A 22,924-nucleotide genomic window follows, 5' to 3' on the forward strand; every position below is an offset into this window, starting at 1 on the left:
GTCCAGAGTAGTGATGTTGGACAGGCGGGCATGTGCAGGCAGTGATCGGTTGAAGAGCATGCATTTAGTTTTACTTGTATTTAAGAGCAATTGGAGGCCACGGAAGGAGAGTTGTATGGCATTGAAGCTTGCCTGGAGGGTTGTTAACCGTGTCCAAAGAAGGGCCAGAAGTATACAGAATGGTGTCATCTGCGTAGAGATGGATCAGAGACTCACCAGCAGCAAGAGCGACATCATTGATGTATACAGAGAAGAGAGTCGGTCCAAGAATTGAACCCTGTGGCACCCCCATAGAGACTGCCAGAGGTCCGGATAACAGACCCTCCGATTTGACACACTGAACTCTATCAGAGAAGTAGTTGGTGAACCAGGCGAGGCAATCATTTGAGAAACCAAGGCTGTCGAGTTTGCCGATGAGGATGTGGTGATTGACAGAGTCGAAAGCCTTGGCCAGATCAATGAATACGGCTGCACAGTAATGTTTCTTATCGATGGCGGTTAAGATATCGTTTAGGACTTTGAGCGTGGCTGAGGTGCACCAATGACCAGCTCTGAAACCAGATTGCATAGCAGAGAGGGTATGGTGAGATTCAAAATGGTCTGTAATCTGTTTGTTGACTTGGCTTTCGAAGACCTTAGAAAGGCAGGGTAGGATAGATATAGGTCTGTAGCAGTTTGGGTCAAGAGTGTCCCCCCCCCTTTGAAGAGGGGGATGACCGCAGCTGCTTTCCAATCTTTGGGAATCTCAGACGACACGAAAGGAGGTTGAAAGGTTCCAGATTTTCTAGCCCGGCTGATTTATAGGGGTCCAGATTTTGCAGCTTTTTCAGAACATCAGCTGACTGGATTTGGGCGAGTTCCTGGTTCTAAATTTCTTGAATGGGGCATGCTTATTTAAGATGGTTAGGAAGGCATTTAAAAAAAGTAACCAGGCATCCTCTACTGACGGGATGAAATCAATATCCTTCCAGGATACCCCGGCCAGGTCGATTAGAAAGGCCTGCTCGCTGAAGTGTTTCAGGGAGCGTTTGACAGTGATGAGTGGAGGTCGTTTGACCGCTGACCCATTACGGATGCAGGCAATGAGGCAGTGATTGCTGAGATCTTGGTTGAAGACAGCAGAGGTGTATTTAGAGGGCAAGTTGGTTAGGATGATATCTATGAGGATGCCCGTGTTTACGGCTTTGGGGTGGTACCTGGTAGGTTCATTGATAATTTGTGTGAGATTGAGGGCATCAAGTTAAGATTGTAGAATGGCTGGGGTGTTCCAGTTTAGGTCACCTAGCAGCACGAGCTCTGAAGATAGATGGGGGGCAATCAGTTCACATATGGTGTCCAGAGCATAGCTGGGCCAGAGGGTGGTCTATAGTAGGCGGCAACGGTGAGAGACTTGTTTTTAGAGAGGTGGATTTTTAAAAGTAGAAGTTCAAATTGTTTGGGTACAGACCTGGATAGTAGGACAGAACTCTGCAGGCTATCTTTGCAGTAGATTGCAACACTGACCCTTTTGGCAGTTCTATCTGGTCTGAAAATGTTGTAGTTACGGATGAAAATTTCAGAATTTTTGGTGGTCTTCCTAAGCCAGGATTCAGACACAGCTAGAACATCCGGGTTGGCAGAGTGTGATAAAGCAGTGAATAAAACAAACTTAGGGAGGAGGCTTCTAATGTTAACATGCATGAAAACAAGGCTATTACGGTTACAGAAGTAATCAAAAGAGAGCACCTGGGGAATAGGAGTGGAGCTAGGCACTGCAGGGCCTGGATTCACCTCTACATCACCAGAGGAAAAGAGGAGGAGTAGGATAAGGGTACGGCTAAAAGCAATGAGAATTGGTCGTCTAGAACGTCCGGAACAGAGAGGTATAATGTACAGACAAAGTTATGGTAGGATGTAAATACAGTGGAGGTAAACCTAGGTATTGAGTGATGATGAGAGATATATTGTTATATAGAGATATAGAGATATTGAAGAGTTACAAGGTCTGCTGAACGAAAGAGCCCCATCAAACCAAACAGTTAAAGTAGTGGAATTGGGTGGTGATTTTTATTTGTGTTATGAAATCGTGTTCTATAGGTGTTGGGTTAGTTGGTGGTGTTTTTTTCTCCCTTTTGCCCGTTTTTTATTTTTGTAAATGTAACGTGGCCGATCACACAGTAGGTGGCGGCATGAACGAACAAAATGTACGTACACCATGATACCAAAGAAGAAGTAGAAAACGGAAGTGAACAGTAATCGTGCATTTTTTCAATTTCAACGTTAGCGGTTTTATTGTTGTAATTTAGACGTTTATTAACACCATGGAACTCAAAATATGACGAATTTAACTGTACAGCATCACATACTTACCGCAGGTGGTCTTTAATTCACGTTGGAGAAAGGACTTGGTTGATAGAGCTACGTAACGCTAGCTAATTGCTAACAATGGCTAACTGTATGGTTTTCCACACACAAATAGCCTCCATTATGGAGGTGCTAGCGAATGCAGCCGTGGCAGAGATATGTAAAGTCGTCGACAACGACTATGCAGTGTTTCGTTTGGAAATTTCTCAAAGCCAGAAAGAAAACAGGGGGTTGCGGAGGAAACTACAACTAATGGACTTGAAGGTGGCACGGGAGCGCGCAGAGAGGACAATACGAGAGCGCGTCCCCGCCAGTCGTCCCAGTAGTGTCAAGATCCTCGACCGATACAGAGGAATGGCAAGAGGTACATTTTGCAGAATGCTGAGGCTGCACGAACTGTCGCGGTTAATTTAATTGCTCAGTGCCTGTCGCTCCGTTACCTTCTGCACATGTCTTCAGATGTGTTAACCAGAATTGGGTCTTGGTCAATTTTAGGATAGCAAGCACTTGTGCAAAGACACTATCATATTCTAACCAGATTCTTTATTAACTAAATTTCCTATTATCTACTCAATGAAAACAATGTGAATACAAGACATTGATCAATAAATGGTATATCTAGAATTTAATAAGTGTTACCTTACATCTTGCCAATTGTAGACAGTGTCAATAGTGTACAATATAGCATTGATCATAACTTACTTAACCACCACTTTTTCCCCAATCACTCTCTCAGGTGAAGGACATTTCACTGGAGGCCACAGGAACTTTGTGAAGCCAGCGGGACACAATGCGTGGAGAGATGACCAACCCATAGCTGTAGATGAGGGGAGTGGAACCTCAACCCAGCATGTTATTGTGATAGAGGTTAGTGTCATAGTGTAACATTCAAAATGAAAGTATGTAGAATGTGGCTCATTTATTTCAGAAAGGCTCCCCTTAACCATTAATTTGCTTACATGGTCATCGTTAATTATCTGCCATATGAGAGCTCGTGAGACTTCCCTACGACATTGTTATTATATTCCCTGATTGTTATCCAATTAAACTAATGTACCGATAATAACCTAGTGTCTTCTTGTCAGTCTGCAGATGCAGAGGCAGGTCCTGGAGGATCGTCTCTGGTCAAGCAGGAGAGGACTGAAGGAGACGACCCACAACACAGCAGAAACATCCAGACTGGAGCAGTGGCTGGAGTGGCACTTCCTGTAGCCACAGCAGACCTCGTCGACGCCACGGCGCCCCAGCACAGGACCCGACGCAGCATCACGGAGGTCAGTGGAATGTCGAACGCCGTCCTCAAGTCAGAGACTTTAACTGTAACACAAAGGCTCTTACACACAGGATCTGACCATAGGTCAGACCCAGAGAGACTGGGCTGTCCTCCTGCTCCCGGCTCAGAGTATTTTCTTTATGGTAGCCCGAGGACGGTTCATTCCCATCGGGACTCAGGTGACGTGTTAGAGACGGTCAATTTTCCGTCTTGTTCTTACACTACAGAGATGGACCTTGGCAACATTCCATTGGATTTAGAGACACAGACTGATCTGTCTAGAGGGGACTGGAACCAGTACAATAGTAGTCTATACGCTGAAGGGTGCCTAGATAAGAAAGAGGAGGTTATTGTCGTAGATGAGGTGCCTGTGAAATTGGAGGGCGATGCTCCTCTGATATGGAATGAAACTCACTTAGGAGAAGGACACTCACAAAGGGGAGATTTCTTAGATTACAGGGAAAGCTTAGAGACTAATCCAGATGTCATGACCAACTCCCCTTTACACACGCTCAGGGATCACGAACCAGTGAACACGTCGATTGGGCCTACCGATCAGGTATTGAACTCAAACGACCAAAGGGCAAAGGTTCAGGGAGGGAGACCAAAATCAGGCGGTAGTAAAGTGAAACGGTTCCTCTGCATGTTCTGTAACAAAGGCTTCAGCTGCATCCAGAAGGTGGAGATCCACCAGAGGGTCCACACAGGGGAGAAACCATTCAGCTGCTCCCAGTGTCACATGCGATTCGCTGAGGCTGGCAACCTGAAGAGGCACCAGAGGGTCCACACAGGTGAGAAACCCTACAGCTGCCCACAGTGTCACATGCGTTTCGCCCAGTCTGGCAACCTGAAGATGCACATGAAGGTCCACACGGGAGAGAGGCCGTTCACCTGTACACACTGCAGGAAGAGGTTCTCAGAAAGGAGTTACCTCAGGATACACCTGCAGAAAAACCATTCCACTCTATAACATAGGAAGTAAACATTCCACTCGATCGCTTCTGACGTTTAGACAAACCCTGCATTAAAGACAAAGATTCATTTTCATTGTTGTCAGTAGAAAATATCCACAGATGAATTTGGAATAATGAGAGTAACAGATTTCTGTGTTGAATATTCCTGGGTAAAAAAAATCCATTCCAGACGTGTGATATATAAGGCCTAAAGTCTAAAGTCTGTTACATATTGTGTTTGTACTGTGTAGGATATATGATGTTCACAAATTCCTATTTCATTACTTCCATTAAACTACTTAATTTTTTCCCCCCCAAGACATTTTTCCAGAGAATATTATTGCAGTTTATCAAGTTTATGCTGATTTTTAGTTGAGACATGTATGTGTGGTTTTCATATGGAGTATTTAAAACTTGTTTATGTTCAATAAACACCACCATTTTACTTTTCATTCTAAGACTTTGACTTTTCATTCTAAGACTTTCATTGAGACTCTCTTTAGTATACAGCATCTGATTTCACCCTATTCTGCATTCACCTTACAGCACTTTATAACCATTATACACTTACTATATATACGTACACAAACCCACACACTAACAAACACCTACTGTACACGTCATTATATTTTACGTCAAACTAATTTAGTCAGGTTTGTCTGATGACTTGATTTTTCATAGCTGACACATCTTTTACCCACAACAGTTTTATGTCCGCCATGATGGGTTTAACAACAATGAAGTCATTCTGTAACTACAGTATAGGACTCAAACGGAGTGGGGATGGGTAAAGACTCACTTCGTTTGAAGACTTTGAAAGTGTGTTTATCTGTGTGTACATACCTGAGGGAGTATATGTCTGTAGAATCTGTAACATCTCTCTTTTCAAGGAGGAGGAGGGTCTGGAGGTGCTGCTGGTGAAGGAGGAGGAGGGTCTGGGGAACCGTAAGGGGACCATGGTCATGGAGGTCAACCAGACTACACCTCCTGAACCCACAGAGGGACCATCTGAGCAGCACAGGACTACACACAGTCTCACTGAGGTGAGCCCACTGTAAACTATTGGTTGAATGGTATTCGGTCAGAGCCCCTATCCACAAAGTCTCTCCTAAGTAGGGGTGCTGATCTATATAATAATGAGACCATGTAGACGGGTGGGGACCTGATCCTCTATCAGTACTTCTACTCTTTGTGGATACGGGCCCAGGTCTTGATGAATTTTGTCACAAGTGTGGGACCATGCCTTTCAATTATCACACTATTAAATAGTGTATAGTACTCATAGCAGTCCCTCATTGCCCAATCAGAAGATTCTCCATAGAAGGGTGCTCATATCAGATCCAACATCCTCTCACTCTGTATCTCTTACAGTCAGTAGACATGGAGGATGGGAAGCCTGATCTGCTGCTGGTCAAAGAGGAGACGATAGAAGATGGACCAGAGAGCATTGATCTGCTGAGTGGACTAAAGATGGGGGAGCAAGGTAAGGGAGCAATACATATAGCCTACAGCAACTTATGTTTACATACAAAAACTTCACCAGGTAATGGACAAAAAAACTCCATATGTAGAGTTTTCTGTCATGTTTTTGAAGTCTAAAGTCTTCCTGCAGGTTGTTGGCTGGAGGCTAACAGTGGAGACTGGGTGGCCATCTTGGATTCCCAATCCCAGATGGGTGCAGACAAGGGCCCAGGGGACAACATCACTGAGCAGGTCAGGACCAGAGGTGACAGAGTGGAGGTCAGTGGATGGGACAGCGTCCTCAACTCTGGGCTGGGGAACAACAATGTTAACCACAACCAGAAACAGACAGTGGAACACAAAACAACAACTGAATTTAGTCTACAAGACAACAGAATGGCTGAGACCAGGGCGAGGTGTAGATTTGGTCTGCGGGGACGGGGAGGCCAGGTTCGTATGCAGCAGGAACGAACAGGCATAGTCTCGGCTAGCGAGGCTCCATCCTGCTCCTATAGTTGTGATTCAGAGAGACTGATGGCGCCTCAGGTTAACCCCCTAACAGATGCTTCCTTCAGCCTGCCTTCTATAGGATCTATCAACTGGAACATGGACCCTGCGACAACACAGACACTCCCTGGCCTTCATCCTCCTCACACTCTCCTAATGTTAAACCAGACATTAGACAATGCCAGTGCCTCAACACTAAATGGCTACACAAGCCCATTGACAAATGGCAGTAGTAGTAACGCTGTCAGTAGCTCCGGTGGCAAAGAGAAGCACTTCCTATGTTCATTCTGTGGGAAAGCCTTCAGTTTCCCCAAACAGGTGGAGATCCACCAGAGGATACACACGGAGGAGAAACTATTCGGCTGCCACCTGTGCCGGGCCAGTTTCTCACACTCGTCCAAGCTGAAGAGGCACCAGAGGGTCCACACAGGAGAGAAACCCTACAACTGCCCCCAGTGTGAGAAGAGGTTCTCCCACAAGCACCAGCTGAAGATGCACCTGAAGATGCACACGGGAGAGAGGCCATTCGCCTGTACACACTGTGGGAAGAGGTTCTCAGAGAGGAGCTACCTCAGGATACACCAGCAGAAAATGCACACGGCCCATGCATAGAGTATAGTGACATATAATGTAGTACTAGTTAGTTTGTAGTTAATTCTGTTGGTTTTGGATGTAAAGGAAACTGACAAAAGAATAAGTATGATGAGGCAGAGTAGATGATATGGTGATGGTTGGTGTGATGGTGTCTGTAAACATGCTTCACTGATGAAGAGTGACCAACTTAGTCCCTTTAGGTTGATGCTGGTGTTTTATAGTGAGGTAAGGATAGTGCCTTGATTCATGTTTACTTGATATAAAACAGTGAAGCTGTTTTAATGTAATGAACCTTTATATTTATAAAAGCAAGGGTGTCAGATGTACAGAAAAGGTCAAGTGTTACCAAAGTTATTCTACTTGTCATGTATCATTTTGTGCAATAAAAGTTCAGTACTTCACTATGTGAGTGTTTGACCATTTTATTAAAATTAAATATAAAATTGAGTCTGTGCTGACTGACTTGGTTATTGTTGTTGCAAGGGACTGAGTTTCTCTTATCTCAGTCAAACCAAAACATTATACTTAATTCTTGAATAAACCAACATGGATTTTTTTTAAATAATAAACTCCAATGGCTCCATATTGTTAGGTACTTGCATCACAGTGTTAGAGATGGGCTTGAATGGTTAACATTTTATAAAGTCATGTTTTTGTGTGAACAGCAAAGCGTTTCTTAAATAAACCTTTATGCTTTTCTGTACAATCTTTGTTTGCAGCCTGCAGTCCATCAAGGCCTGCTGATATCCAGTGTTACTGGTGGGAGAGACGACCTCTGAGATGGCTGGTCACATATCCTGTCCCGGATCAGGACCATGGAACAGTAGCCATCACTTTTCCTTCCCAAATCGGAACCTGGACTGAACCGGGAGGGACAGAGACTCCACCACCACACAGAACACAACCAGTGGACTGAAAAACCTCAGTCCTGGTGGTCATCAGAGAGACAGAGGCTCCCGTCAGTGATCCAGTCTGCAGCCCAGACCCTTCTCTTCACAGTCTCAGTGCAGGGATGAAGCAGGGCCTGGAGCTCATAGAGATAGACCCTCCTATTCCTATGATACAAACACCACAGTATCCATGATGAACAGAGCAGGTCACCCTGGGCTTCAGCCTTCACAGAGAGTAGTGGGAGACCCCCCTGGTGGGAGTCTAACAGGAGGTCTGTCTTCTCCCTCAGGGTCTCGTCTAATGCCTGGTGACTGGGTTCATAGAAGGCCTGGACCTGGTTCTAGCCTTCCTCAGTTACCTCATGGTTACCCCACCAATACAGATGGGTCAGGATGGGCTTTCACCACGGGAGGTGCCTAGCCTATAACACAGCACACAATCCCAACAACGGCTAGAGGTCAAGGAGGGAGCTCAAAGACTAACCACCTGAGGCTGGTGGCTCCTGCTTCTACCTCCTCTAGTGTCATTCGGTCACAACGTGGGAGGGCGAGTGTTAGGACGGATGGCGACAAGTCTTACTCTTGCCCTACGTGTGGGAACCGGTTCGCCGACGCAAACAATTTGAAGGAACACCAGACCGTTCATACCAAGGAAAGGCTATTTAAGTCCAAACTATGTTACAAGCTTTTCCTTCCTGAGTAGCCTTAGACATAGGAGTGTCCACAACAGGGAGATATACAAGTTGTCTGTTTCTCTCTTTTAAAAGGTTATTTTCCGCCAATCAGGTTTGGCGGCGCTTCCGAGAGCATTCTGACAAGTTGGCGCAGTCACCCATCTAGGCTTCAAGAGAGGCTGCTGGGCGGCCGGCGGCACTGTTGTGGCGACCGGGGCTTCCACATGGGAGCTAGGAGCTTCTTGGACCTGCTCGCCACGCTTTCGGCCACGAGCTGCTGCTCCCAGCCGGCATGAAGAAGGCGGAGGTCGGCTGTTTGGGAGCCGACGCACCACAGGAAAGAGGCAGCTGCTTCTTTTCCTCCCCTAACTTCACGAGATGCCCCGCTGTCTTTCTCATGGTGTCTCCGAATAGAGGCCCTTTTCAGAGATGGGTGCATTGAGCAAAGGTGTCTTGTTTGTCTCCTTGATGGAAGTCATGGAGAGCCAGAGGTGTGTCTGCGTCATGACCAACACAGCCATCACTTGGCCGGTGCAGACTGACAACACTTGAGTGATGTGGAGAGCAGCGCTGGTGAAACATGCCTCCTCTTCAATGCAAGTTATCCAAGCAGGCCCAGTTATTCAAACTTAATGGGCGCTCTGCCTTCTCTCTGATCTGAGCGGCTAATCGTTGCGCACCTAGAACCCATGACGCTTCAATAGCACACGGGCGAGGGATTCGACTGGGAGCCCCTCAAGTGAGTAGGCCTGAAGAGAGAGATCCAGAGAGGATGAGTTTTAATAAGCTTGGATTTCTTGCGTTTATGGCCATGGTGTTCAACTGCACCGACGGAGCAGAAATCACATTAGATAGATGTGATAGTCGCAGCAGCAGATAAATATTTGTGTGTGAGAGATTTTAGTGCTGTAAATCTATGGGGAGTTTTGAGAGAAGGGGTTCAATCCTCCCAGGCCTGGTGTAGGATCGTTCAGGGCAAAAGTAGTGGGATGGGGTGGTGGTTTTGGGGGATAGTATGGTCCATTACTATTTCACTGTTTTTTTGTGACCAAAATGTGCAATCCGCATTCCGACCTGTGAAAGGCAGCAATGGGCAACACATCGTCTCGTCTGCCGGAAATTCACAAAGTAGTAAACGGAAGTGAACCGAGACCAATAACAGTTACAACGTTTGCGTTTTATTTAGACGTAAATTAAAACCCTGGAACTCAAAATATCACATACTTCCTCCATGTAGTGTTTAATTCGCGTTGGAGACAAGACTTAGTTGGTGGATGTTATCTAGGTAATGCTAACTCGCGTTGGAGACAAGACTTGGTTGATAGATGTTATCTAGGTAATGCTAACTAGCTAGCCGCTAAGAATGGCTAACTGTAACGTAATGGTTTCTCACACTCAAATAGCCTCCATAATGGAGGTGCTAGCGAATACAGCCGTGGAAGAGATCTGTAAACTCGTAGACGACGACTATGCAGTGTTTCGTTTGGAAATTTCTCAAAGACAGAAAGAAAACAGGGGATTGCGAAGGAAACTACAGCTACTGGAACTGAAGGTATCACGGGAGCGCGCACTCGCCAGTAGTGTCAAGATCCTCGACCGATACAGAGGAATGGCAAGAGGTACATTTTGCAGAAGGCCCGTTCCCCTCTGCGCATGTGTTAAGCACATATTGTATGGTTAACCAGAGTTGGGTCTTGGTCAGTTTTTGGATTGTATGCAATAATTCCCCTGATTACTTAGCAGTCTTGCACAAAGACACGATCATATTCTTGACTTACTACATTTCCTATTACTTACTCATTGAAAACAATCTATTTATGAATATTTGTGTGATATGTTACCTTATATCCTTGCCAATTGAAGACCGTGTCAAATACTTTACTTGACAATATAGTGTTGAGCATTGACAACACAGTACCTAACCTAACCACCTATTTTCCCCCAACCGCTCTCTCAGGTGAAGGACATCTCACTGGAGGCCACAGAGGTTTTGTGAAGCCAGCGGGACACAATACATGGAGAGATGACCAACCAATCACGGTTGTTGAGGGAAGTGGAACCTCATCCCAGCATGTTATGGTGATAGAGGTTAGTGTCATAGTGTAACATATGAATTACAGTACATCTAATGTGGCTTGTTTATTTCAGGAAGTCTCCCCTCAGCTATTTACTTGCTTACTTGTACATCCTTGTGTATCTGCCATAGTGGAACTTGTGAGACTTCCATACAACATTGTTATCCAATTCAACTCATGTACTGATAATAACCTCTCTTCTTCTGTCAGTCTGCAGATGCAGAGGCTGCAGGTCCTGGGGTCAAGCAGGAGAAGTCTACAGGAGAGGAGGACCCAATGTACTGCAGAGATATCCAGACTGGAGTGCCCCCTGTATCCACAGAAGACCCCGTCACCACCCCAGCACTGCCCAGAACTCGACACAGCATCACGGAGGTCAGTGGAACGCTGAACGCCGTCCTCAAGACAGAGACTATAACGGGGCTGAGGCAACTGGGCTATCCTCCTTTCTCAGAGTATTTACTTTACAGTAGCCCGAGCGCGGTTCTGTCCCATTGGGATTTAGGTGACTCGTTACTGATTGTAAATGATCCGTCCTGTTGATGTGCTACAAAGACCGAGATGATACATGGTGACCTGCCTGTGGGTTTAGATACACAGACTAATCCAATGAGAGGGAACTGGAACCGGTACAGTACTAGTGTATATTCTGAAGGGTGCCTAGATAAGAAAGGAGAGGGCCTGGTTGTCGATAAGGTGACTGTGAAAGTGGAGGGCCACGCTCCTCGGACATGGAATGCAGAGTTTAATTTAGGACACTCGCAGGTCAACACCAGGGACTTCTGGGATTACAGGGAAAGCTTAGAGACAAATACAAATGTCGCTTTACACATGCTTAGGGATCGCGACACAGTGTCCATGACTATGGCACCTTCCGATTCACACGGCTATATGATGTTCAGAAATGCCAATTTCATTACTTCCATTCAACTACTTAATTTTGTTCCTCAAAACACTTTTTATGAGAAAAGCATTGTACACTGAATAAAAATATAAAAGCAACATGCAGTCAGGTCCAGACCCTGGTGAGGACGACGAGCACGCAGATGAGCTTCCCGGAGACAGTTTGTGCAGAAATTCTTCAGTTGTGCAAACCCAAAGTTTCATTAGCTGTCCTGTTGGCTGGTCTTAGATTATGCTGAAGGTGAAGAAGCCGGATATGGAGGTCCTGGGCTGGCATGGTTACATGTGGTCTGCGGTTATGATGCCGGTTGGACGTACTGCCAAATTCTCTAAAGCGACGTTGGAGGCGGCTTATGGTAGAGAAATGAACATTCAATTATCTGGCAACAGCTCTGGTGGACATGCTTGCAGTCAGCATGCCAAATGCATGCTCCCACAAAACGTGTGGCATTGTGTTGTCTGACAACTGCACATTTTAGAGTGTCCTTTCATTGTCACCAGCACAAGGTGCACCTATGCGATATGCCACACCTGTCAGTTGGCTGGATTATCTTGGCAAAGGAGAAATGCTCACTAACAGGGATGAAAACTAATTTGTGCTCAAAATATTAGGGAAATAAGCTGTTTGTGCGTATGGGGGATCCTTTATTTCAGCTCATGATAAATGGGACCAACACGTTACATGTTGCTTTTATATTTTTGTACAGTGTAGTTTATCATGCAGATATTTAGTTGAGACTTACTTTTGGCCATGCAGTGTATGTGGACACCTGCTCGTCGAACATCTCATTCCACAATCATGGGCATTAATATGGAGTTAGTCCCCACTTTGCTGCTCTTCATCTTCTGCTATTCTGGGAAGGCTTTCCACTAGATGTTAGAACATTGCTGCAGGGACTTGCTTCCATTCAGCCACGAGCGTTAGTGAGGTCTTGCACTGATGTTGGTGCGATTAGGCCTGGCTTGCATTCGGCATTCCAATTAATCCCACAGGTGTTCGATGAGGTTGAGGTCAGGGCTCTGTGCAGGCCAGTCAAGTTCTTCCACACCAATCTCGACAAACCATTTCTGTATGGACCTCGCTTTGTGCACTGGGGCATTGTCATGCTGAAACAGGAAAAGTCCTTCCCCAAACTGTTGCCACAAAGTTGGAAGCAAAGAATGTATGCTGTAGGGTTTAGATTTCCCTTCACTGGAACTAAGGGGCCTAGCCTGAACCATGAAAAACTGCCCCAGACCATTTCCGCTGCTCCAGAGTCCAATGGCTGCGAGCTTTACACCACTCCAGCCGACGCTTGGCATTGCACATAGTGATCTTAGGCTTGTGTGCGGCTGCTCAGCCATGGAACCCAACCATTGAAGGTCCCCAAGAACAGGCCTGAATGCCAAGCGTCACGTTTGGAGGAAACTTGGCATCGTCCCTACGGTGAAGCATGGTGGTGGCAACATGCTGTGAAGATGTTGTTCAGCGGCAAGGATTGGGAAACATGTCAGGATCGAGGGAAAGATGAACGGAGCAAAGTACAGAGAGATCCTTGATGAAAACCTCCAGATGGCTCAGGACCTCAGACTGGGGTTCACCTTCCAACAGGATAATGGTCCTAAGCACAGAGCCAAGACAACGCAGGAGTGGCTTTGGGACAAGTCTCTGAATGTCCTTGAGTGGCCCAGCCAGAGACCGGACTTGAACCCGATCGGACATGAAAATAGCTGTGCAGCGATGCTCCCCATCCAACCTGACAGAGCTTGAGAGGATCTGCAGAGAAAATAGGAGAAACTCCCCACATACAGGTGTGCCAAGCTTGTAGCGCCAAGAAGACTCCAGGCTGTAATCGCTGCCAAAGGTGCTTTGACTGCGTAAAGGGTCTGAATACTTAAGTAAATGTGATATTTCCGAGAAAAATAATAATAAACCAAAATCTGTTTAATTTATATTTTTATATATACATATACAGTGGGGAGAACAAGTATTTGATACACTGCCGATTTTGCAGGTTTTCCTACTTACAAAAATGTAGAGGTCTGTCATTTTTATCATAGGTACACTTTAACTGTGAGAGACGGAATCTAAAACGAAAATCACATTGTATGATTTTTAAGTAATTAATTTGCATTTGCAATGATTAAATCATTCTGTAACTACAGTATAGGACTCAAATGTAGTGAGGATGGGTAAACACTCTGAGTGTATGTCTGTGTGATCTGTATCACCTGTCTCTTCCAAGAGGAGGAGGGTCCAGAGGTGCTGCTGGTGAAGGAGGAGGGGTGTGAGGAGAGTCTGGGGAACCCTGAGGGGCCCATGGACATGGAGGACAACCAGACTACACCTCCTCCTGAACTCACAGAGGAACCAGCTGAGCAGCACAGGACCACACACAGTCCCAATGAGGTGAGCCCAATGTAAACTACTGTGGTATTAGGGGCCGTATCCACAAAGCCTCTCTGAGTAGGAGTGCTGATCTAGGATCAGTTTTGCCTTTTAGATCATAATGAATAAGACTATATAGCGATCAGCACTTTTACTCTGAGACTCTTCAATGATACGGGCCGAGGTCTTGGTACATTTTGTATTAAGTGTGGGACCTACCTACCTTTAAATTATCAAACCATTAAAGTGTCAAGTGTCAATCAAATCAACTAACGTGTGCATAGTATCAAATAACATGTTTGCATAGTACTCATAGCAATACATCAGAAGGTGCGCCATTGCAGGGTGCTCATATCAGATTTCTTGATCCAACATCCTCTCACTGTGTATCTCTTACAGTCAGTAGACATGGAGGATGGGAAGCCTGATCTGCTGCTGGTCAAAGAGGAGACAATAGAAGACGAACCAGAGAGCATTGACCTGCTGAGTGGTCTAAAGGTGGGGGAGCAAGGTAAGAGAGAAATACATATAGCCTACATACAGTAATACATCTTCAATGGGAATAGTAATACATATAGCCTACATACAGTAATACATCTTCAATGGGAATAGTAATACATATAGCCTCCATACAGTAATACATCTTCAATGGGAATAGTGATATTCCTGGCTTTTGTTTTTTCTTCATTCATAAAATTAAAACATTACAACTTGTGTTTACATACAAAAACACAATGTATGAACTTCACCAGGTAATAGACAAAAAAATAACTCAATATGGAGAGTTCTCTGCCATGTTTGGAAAGTCTATTTTGTAACCTCTTCCTGCAGGTGGTTGGCTAGAGGCTAATAGAGGAGACTGGGCGACCATCTTGGATTCCCAGACGGATGCAGCAAAGGCACCAGGGGACATCATCACTGAGCAGGCCACAACCAGAGGTGACTTGGTGGAGGTCAGTGGATGGGAAAGTGTCCTCAACTCTGGGGGGGGGCTCTAGTTAGTTGCTCTAGCGACTCCTGTGGCGGGCTGGGAGCAATGTATGTTGATATGGTCGCCAGGTGTATGGTGTTTCCTCCAATACATTGGTGCTTCTGGGTTAAGCAAGCATTGTGTCAAGAAGCAGTGCGGCTTGTGGTGTCGTGTTTTGGAGGACGCACGGCTCTCGACCTTCGCCAGATATGGGACAAGACTGTAACTACCAATTTGGATATCACAAAGAAGAAAAATATATATATATAAAAGAAGGTAAAACTCTGGGCTGGGGAACAACACTGTTAACCACAACCAGAAACAGACAGTCAAGACAACATTTCCATGACAACAGACTGGCTGAGACCAGGGCGAGGTGTAGATTTGGTCTACGGGGATGGAAAGAACAGACACAGACTTTTGGCTAGTGATGCTCCTATAGTTGTGATTCACAGAGACTGATGGCGCATCAGGTTAACCCCCTAACAGGTGCTGCCTTTAGCCTGTGTTCTATTAGCCTGATGATTAGCCTGATCTATTGGCCTGATGATTTTGATTCTTTGTCATTCGCTACATACTTTAGTCTGAGACTGCCATAGTTGAAGTCGCTTGTGGTGACGAGGGGTGTTGTACAACACAAAGTCATCAGCGATTGTGTCGTCTCTAACCAATCAAAGTATTTTGTATTTGTATTTATGAAGGAAATCGTTGTGGAAATCTGTTGCCGCTCAAGTCGGCTACGCAATGCAATGCTCTTTCTATTGGCTGGCTGGCTAGCTAGCAAACATAGCTGCACACAATAATACCAAATACAATATCAGTATGTAAAGTAGCTAGTTAGCTGTAAAATCACCGAAACAAACTGCAGTATCAATCTCACCATGTTCAACCTGCAGATTAATGTGCCTCAGAGTGGATTACTGTGCGCCTCCCATAGTCTGTTCTTGACTTGGGGATTGTGACAAGACCTGGTGGCATGTCTTGTGGGGTATGAATGGGTGTCCGAGCTGTTTGCTATTGGTTGAAACAGACAGCTCGGTGCGTTCCACATGATGTCAACACTTCTTACAAAAACAAGTAGTGATGAAGTCAATCTCTCCTCCACTTTGAGCCATGAGAGATTGACATGCATATTATTAATGTTAGCTCTCCATGTACATTTAAGGGCCAGCCGTGCTGCCCTGTTGTGAGCCAATTGTAATTGTCCTATTTGTGGCACCTGGAACGTAGTCCAGGTGTGACAAAACTATGGCCTGTAGGACCTGCCTTGTTGATAGTGTTAAGAAGGCAGAGCAGCGTTTTTTATTATGGACAGACTTCTCCCCATTTTAGCTACTGTTGCATCAACATGGTTTGACCATGACAGTTACAATCCAGTGTTACTCCAAGCAGTTTATTCACCTCAACTTTCCACATTATTGCAAGTTTGAATGTTGTATAGATAGTGTGGGAGAGGTGGAAAAAATATTGTTATCGATCATTAATGACAAACCTCCTTGCATTGACAACTTAGATGTAAAGCTACTGAGGATGGTAGGAGTGGCTATTGATTCAGTTATCTGTCATATCTTTAAGCGTAGAGGAAAGTCTTTGTCCTCAGGCCTGGAGGGAAGCCAAAGTAATTCCGCTACCCAAGAGTGGTAAAGCGGCCTTTACTGGTTCTAACAGCAGACCTATAAGCTTTCTGACAGCTCTTAGAAAACTGTTGGAAGACATGTTTGACCAAATACAATGCTATTTATCTTTAAACAGATTAAAAACAGACTTTCAGCATGCTTATAGAAGAGGGCACTCAACATGTCCTGCACTGACACAAATGACTGATGATTGGTTAAAATAAATTAATTATAAGAAGATTGTGGGAACTGTACTGTTAGATTTCAGTGCAGCCTTTGATATTATTGACCAAAAGCTGTTGTTGAAAAATGTATGTGTTATGGCTTTTCAACCGCTGCCATATTGTGGATTCAAAGCTATCTATCTAATAGAAATCGAAGGTTTTTCTTTAATGAAAGCTTCTCTAATGTCAAACATGTAAAGTGTGGTGTACCGCAGGTCAGCTCTCTAGGCCCTCTACTCTTTTTTATTTTCACCAATGATCTGCCACTGGCATTAAACAAAGCATGTGTGTCCATGTATTCTGATGATTGAACCATATACGTATCAGCAACCACAGCTAATGAAACCCATAACAAAGAGATGCAGTCTGTTTTGGATGGGCGGCCAGTAATAAACTGGTCCTGAACATCTCTAAAACTTAGAGCATTGTATTTGGTACAAATCATTCCATAAGTTATAGTCCTCAGCTGAATCTGGTAATGAATGGTATGGCTGTTAAACAAGTTCAGGAGACTAAATTACTTGGCGCCACCTTAGATTTGTAAACTGTCATGATTCAATGTTTGTAAAGATGGGGAGAGGTCTGTCTGTAATAAAGAGATGCTCTGCTTTTTTGACACAATTCAAAAAGTTATGTCTTATCCTGATTATTGTCCATTTGTGTGGTCGTGTACTGCAAGGAAAGACCAAGTTAAGCTGCAGCTGACCCAGAACAGAGTGGCACTTCTTGCTCTTCATTGTAATCAGAGGACTGATATAACTACTATGCATGTCAGTGGTTAAGAGTTGAGGAAAGACTGACTGCATCACTTTTTTTTAGAAGAAACAATGTGTTAAATCCCAAATAGTTTGCATAGTCAACTTACACACAACTCTGACACACACACATACCACACCAGACATGCCAAATGGGGCTCTTCACAGTCCCCAAATCCAGAACAAATTCAAGAAAGTGTACAGTATTATATAGAGCCATTATTTCATGGAACTCCGTTCCATCTCATATTGCTCAAGTGAACAGCAAACCTGGTTTCAAAAAACAGATAAAGCAACACCTCGTGGCACAACGCCTCTCCTGTATTGATATGTAGGCTTATATGTGCCTTTTGTAAAAAATTTTAAAAAAGTCATTTTTACATGTTTTGTGTGGACCCCAGGAAGAGTAGCTGCTGCTTTTGCAACAGCTAATGGGGATCCTAATAAAATACCAAATACCAAATCAACACATAATAAACTCCATTTTGTTAGGTACTTGAATCACAGTGTTAAAGATGGGCTTGACTGTGGTTAGCATATTATATATGTCATGTTTCTGTGTGTACAGCAAGGAGTTTGTTATATATCTTTATATGCTATTCTGTTCAATTTGTGCTTACAGTCTGCAGTCCATGAGGACCTGCTGATGTCTGGTGTTGCTGGAAGGAGAGACTGGATCTCTGAGGTGGCTGGTCACAAACCCTGGCCGCGGATCAGGCCACTGGATCAGGAGCCGTCACGGTTCCTTCTTGAATCGGAACCAGGTCCCAACCGCGAGGGACAGAGACTCCACCATCACACAGAACACAACCAGTGGACAGGTGGACTGAACAGCCTCAATCCTGGTGGTCATCAGAGAGATAGAGGCTCCAGTCAGCAGCCCAGACCCTTCTCTTCACAGTCTCAGTGCAGGGATGGAGCAGGACCTGGGCCTGATAGAGATGGACCCTCCTGTTCCTATGAAACAAACACCACTGTATCCATGATGAACAGATCAGGCTACCCTGGGCTTCAGCCTTCACAGAGAGTGGTGGGAGACCCCCCTGGTGGTAGTCTATCAGCAAGTCTGTCTTCTCCTTCAGGGTCTCGTCTAATGCCTGGTGACTGGGTTCATAGACAGCCTGGACCTGGGTCTAGCCTTCCTGGTGATGGTTACCCCACAAATACAGACAGGGTCAGGATGGGCGTACCTCACAAGAGGTACCTAGCCTATAACATGGCAAACAATCCCAACAACACCCAAACAATGGCTAGAGGTCAAGGAGGGAGCTCAAAAACTAACCACCTGAGGACGGTGGCTCCTGCTTCTATCTCCTCTGGTGTCATTGGGTCACAACGTGAGAGGCCGAGCATTAGTACCGACACCGACAAGCCCTACTCCTGCCCCACGTGTGGGAAGTGCTTCGCTAGGGCAAACTATTTGAAGGAGCACCAGACCGTTCACACCAAGGAGAAGCCCTTCAAGTGCAAACTATGCTACAAGAGCTTCTCCTTCCTGACTAACCTTACCAGACATAAGAGTGTCCACAACGGGAAAAATTTGTAGCAGTGTGGTTTGAGATGTACACAGGGGATGTCTGGGAATTATTCTTCACCTGACATATTATAGTTATCATGTGAAGTGTCTTGGGATAAGAAGGTAATTAACCACATACCCCTCATTAACCCTTTATTAACATGTCATGTTCTGGAGCAACGTGTTGAAGGTGCCTGAAGTCAACTCTGAAAGACTAGCAGGAAGTGTTAGTTGCATGCATGAGAGGACCAATGGGCAGGCTCGGGAGGAGATCGTTGATGTCACTCGCTCTCGGAGCTGGAGCTGCGGGGTCTTTTCCTCTGCCGAGGGGGAGACGAGGGCCAGCTGAGGGGGACCAATTGGATTGGTGCTCACCCCTGCCCCTCCGTGTCCAGCGTCTCTGTTCTTAGGGGGACGGTCCAGCCTCTTGGGGTTCTTCTTGGAACTTAGGACATATCCAGGCTGTTTCACATCCGGCCGTGATTGGGAGTCCCATAGGGCGGCGCACAATTGGCCCATCGTTGGCTGGGGTAGGCCGTCATTGTAAATAATAATTTGTTCTTAACTGACTTGCCTAGTTCAATAAATTATCATTTTAAAAATATGAAACGTGCTTGTGTAAATAACAGTTTTTAGTGACTGTAAACTTAGGCTAGAACAAGGACAGTTACATATTTACCTTAGTGAGGTGATGTAGATGGAATAGTCATTCTACTCTATTCTTGCTAACACACTGTTTGTTCTAAACAAATCTGCTCTCAGCTTCAAAGATACTGATCATAGGAGATTCTGTGTGTAATCAGTGGTGGAAAAAGTACCCAAAAATCATACTTGAGTAAAAGTAAAGATACCTTAATAGAACATGACTCAAGTAAAAGGCACACAGTAAAATTCTACTTGAGTGAAAGTATAAAGGTATTTGGTTTAAAATATACTTAAATATAAATAATTTAAAATTCCTTATATTAAGCTAAACAGATGGCACCATTTTCTTGCTTTTTTAATTTACGGAAAGCCACTGGAACACTAGTTTATAAACGAACCATGTGTGTTTAGTGAGTCCGCCAGATCAGAGGCAGTAGGGATGTTCAGTTGATAAGTGCGTGAATTTGACCGACTATGTTCCTGTCCTGCTAAGCATTCAAAAGGTAACGAGTACTTTTGGGTGTCAAGGAAAATGTATGGAGTAAAAAGTGCCTTTGTTGCATTTAATCACAATTTTATTTCAATGGGCTATCTCTTTGAAATAACTTCTCAGCCTATTCACAATAATATTGGGCTGAATGCTGATAGGGGAAACTTGCTGAATGATCAGAGAAAGGATAGTCAAAAAAAACTATTTACAGAAAAATAAGTCCTGGATGCTTTGCTGGCAATCGACAACAAGAAATCCACAGGGGCCAACCAATTGGATCCAGGTCTACTTAGGTTTGCAGCACCCATCATTGTTGGCTCGATAACCCGCCGTTTTTATTTATCGTTTATCAGGAAATATTACACAATTATGGAAATCAGCTCTTGTGCTGCGTCTCCATAAGGCCAGGATAGTAGTTATCTTAATATCACCCCATTTCAAGCTTCTTGAATCGTTGGTAAATGTACAACTTTGCTATTTTCTATCTGAGATGTATTTTGAATGTAAACCAATCAGGTTTTAGGCCTGGGCAGAGCACTATTACAGCAACCACTTTAGTTATGGATCTTGTCAATGCTTTAGACACTAAAATGAATGTGTTGCTTTGTGGACCTGTCAAACGCTTTTGATACTGTTGATCATGTCATTTTATTGAATAAGTTGTCATCGATAGGCCTGATTTCTGACGCCTGGTTATCTTAGTGACAGAACTCAGGCCATCGTGATTGATGGGGTTAAGTCTGAATTTCTTGAGGTACATAAGGTGTACCACAGGAGTCGATTTTGGGACCTGTATTCTTCACTATTTCTATAAACACCATTGGTTAATCTGTTAAAAATGGTCAACTTCATCTACATGCAGATGATACTGTTTATGCTATTGCCCCAACTGTCGATCTGGCTGTGTCAAAACTACGGTCAAACTTTATAGCTATGCAGGAATCCCTTGCTGATTTAAAATATGTGATTAAAATGGGCAAATTCAGTGCATTTGGAAAGTATTCAGACCCTTTGACTTTTTCCACATTATGTTACGTTACAGCCTTATTCTAAAATGGATTAAATAAAACAAATTCCTCAGCAATCTACACACAATACCCAATAATGACGAAGCGAAAACAGGTATTTGGACATTTTTGCTAATTTATTACAAATAAAAAACAGCTTATTTACACAAGTATTCAGACCCTTTCCTATGGGACTAGAAATTGAGCTCAGATAAATCCTGTTTCAATTGATCATCCTTGATGTTTCTACAAAGGCACCTAAAGACTCTGACCATGAGAAACAAGATGGTCTCTGGTCTGATGAAACCAAGATTGAACTCTTTAGCCTGAATACCACGTGTCACATCTGGAGGAAACTTCACCTACAGTGAAGCGTGGTGGCAGCATGCTGCTGCTGTTTTTCAACGGCAGGGACTGGGAGACTAGTCAGGATCGAGGTAAAGATGAACGAAGCAAAGTACGGTGAGATCCTTGATGAAATCCTGCTCCAGATGGCTCAGGACCTCAGACTGGGGTGAAGATTCACCTTCCAACAGGACAATGACCCTAAGCACAGAGCCAAGAGAACGCAGGAGTGGCTCGGGACAAGTCTCCGAATGTCCTTGAGTGGTCCAGCCAAAGCCCAGACTTGAACCCGATCAAACATCTCTGGAGAGACCTAAAAATAGCTGTGCAGTAACGCTCCTGATCCAACCTGACAGTGCTTGAGAAGAATGGGAGAAATCTCCCAAATACAGGTGTGCCAAGCTTGTAGCGTTACAGTATACCCAAGAAGACTCAAGTCTGTAATTGCTGCCAAAGGTGCTACAACAAAGTACTGAGTTAAGGGTCTGAATACTTATGTAAATGTGATATTTCTGTTTTTTATTTTTAATAAATTAGCAAACTTTTCAAATACATTTTAGAATAAGGCTGTAACCTAACAAAATGTGGAAAAAGGCATATCCTCAGATATATACCTCAGACAAACTTCCTTTTTATTTATTTTTTCACAGCTTTTATGCATGAACCAGCTTAGACTCTTAAGGATTTTAGAACCTCATCCGTCGACCCTGTTTGACCTTGAGACTTGGTATGTAGATGTCTTTCCTGATGCTGAACAAATTTGCCTCAAGGATCCATAAGATCTGTCAGGATAGATTTTCCTCCATCTTGGACATTTTGGAAAACGTCTTCTCATGAACCATAACAACACATTTGATATGTAGGGCCCATCCCTTGACTTAGTTTAAGAAAAGCTAAAGGATATGTTAAGAAATGGCTGAATTATTAATAAATCAGGAAATCAGATTTTACATGTCTCTTTTTAAATTATTTGTAAATCTACTACACAATAGCTTATCAACTTGAAACTTTTTACCATGATGAACCATGTTAAGTTTGGCATTGATATTTTTTTAAATTCTAACGCTAATGCCTAAAATAATCTTTTTTTTCTCTCATGGACTATAAGCCAGATTCACTCCAAATTTGGAGTTTGAGAAAATGTTGGCGCATTCAAAGATGGCCACACTATACCAGTAGATGCACATATGCTAATCTGATTTTACGTGTCTATTTAAACAACTGTAAATCCACTCCACAATGGCCTAATATCTTTAATTGTAATCACTATCATGGACGTCCCTAAGATAAACCATACTGAACTTGATATTGATGA

General features: G+C 44.1%; 2 protein-coding genes across 2 annotated transcripts; both read left to right on the forward strand.

The window, feature by feature from the left end:
* Positions 1-2,179: 2,179 nt before the first annotated feature.
* On the forward strand, positions 2,180-7,532 carry LOC115145684 (zinc finger protein 624-like). Its single transcript, XM_065003966.1, has 6 exons — positions 2,180-2,707; positions 3,080-3,210; positions 3,429-3,617; positions 5,460-5,612; positions 5,941-6,052; positions 6,182-7,532. The coding sequence occupies exons 1-6, from the start codon at positions 2,425-2,427 to the stop codon at positions 7,147-7,149; spliced, it is 1,836 nt and encodes a 611-aa protein (XP_064860038.1). The 5' UTR covers positions 2,180-2,424; the 3' UTR covers positions 7,150-7,532.
* A 1,917-nt stretch (positions 7,533-9,449) lies between these two features.
* Positions 9,450-22,554, forward strand: LOC115145656 (uncharacterized). Its single transcript, XM_065003964.1, has 7 exons — positions 9,450-10,314; positions 10,653-10,783; positions 10,981-11,145; positions 13,901-14,062; positions 14,441-14,552; positions 14,873-14,994; positions 18,229-22,554. The coding sequence occupies exons 1-7, from the start codon at positions 10,059-10,061 to the stop codon at positions 19,150-19,152; spliced, it is 1,872 nt and encodes a 623-aa protein (XP_064860036.1). The 5' UTR covers positions 9,450-10,058; the 3' UTR covers positions 19,153-22,554.
* Positions 22,555-22,924: the final 370 nt, after the last annotated feature.

The sequence above is a fragment of the Oncorhynchus nerka genome, linkage group LG18 (assembly GCF_034236695.1).
Source record: "Oncorhynchus nerka isolate Pitt River linkage group LG18, Oner_Uvic_2.0, whole genome shotgun sequence".
Lineage (NCBI taxonomy): Eukaryota > Metazoa > Chordata > Actinopteri > Salmoniformes > Salmonidae > Oncorhynchus > Oncorhynchus nerka.

Coding starts and splice junctions, on each gene's coding strand:
- LOC115145684 (XM_065003966.1), top strand. CDS start 2,425: ATGGCTAACTGTATGGTTTTCCACACACAAATAGCCTCCATTATGGAG. Junction 3,618..5,459: donor CCCGACGCAGCATCACGGAG/GTCAGTGGAATG, acceptor TCTCTTTTCAAG/GAGGAGGAGGGTCTGGAGGT. Junction 5,613..5,940: donor CTACACACAGTCTCACTGAG/GTGAGCCCACTG, acceptor TATCTCTTACAG/TCAGTAGACATGGAGGATGG.
- LOC115145656 (XM_065003964.1), top strand. CDS start 10,059: ATGGCTAACTGTAACGTAATGGTTTCTCACACTCAAATAGCCTCCATA. Junction 14,063..14,440: donor CCACACACAGTCCCAATGAG/GTGAGCCCAATG, acceptor TATCTCTTACAG/TCAGTAGACATGGAGGATGG. Junction 14,995..18,228: donor CCAGAGGTGACTTGGTGGAG/GTCAGTGGATGG, acceptor TTGTGCTTACAG/TCTGCAGTCCATGAGGACCT.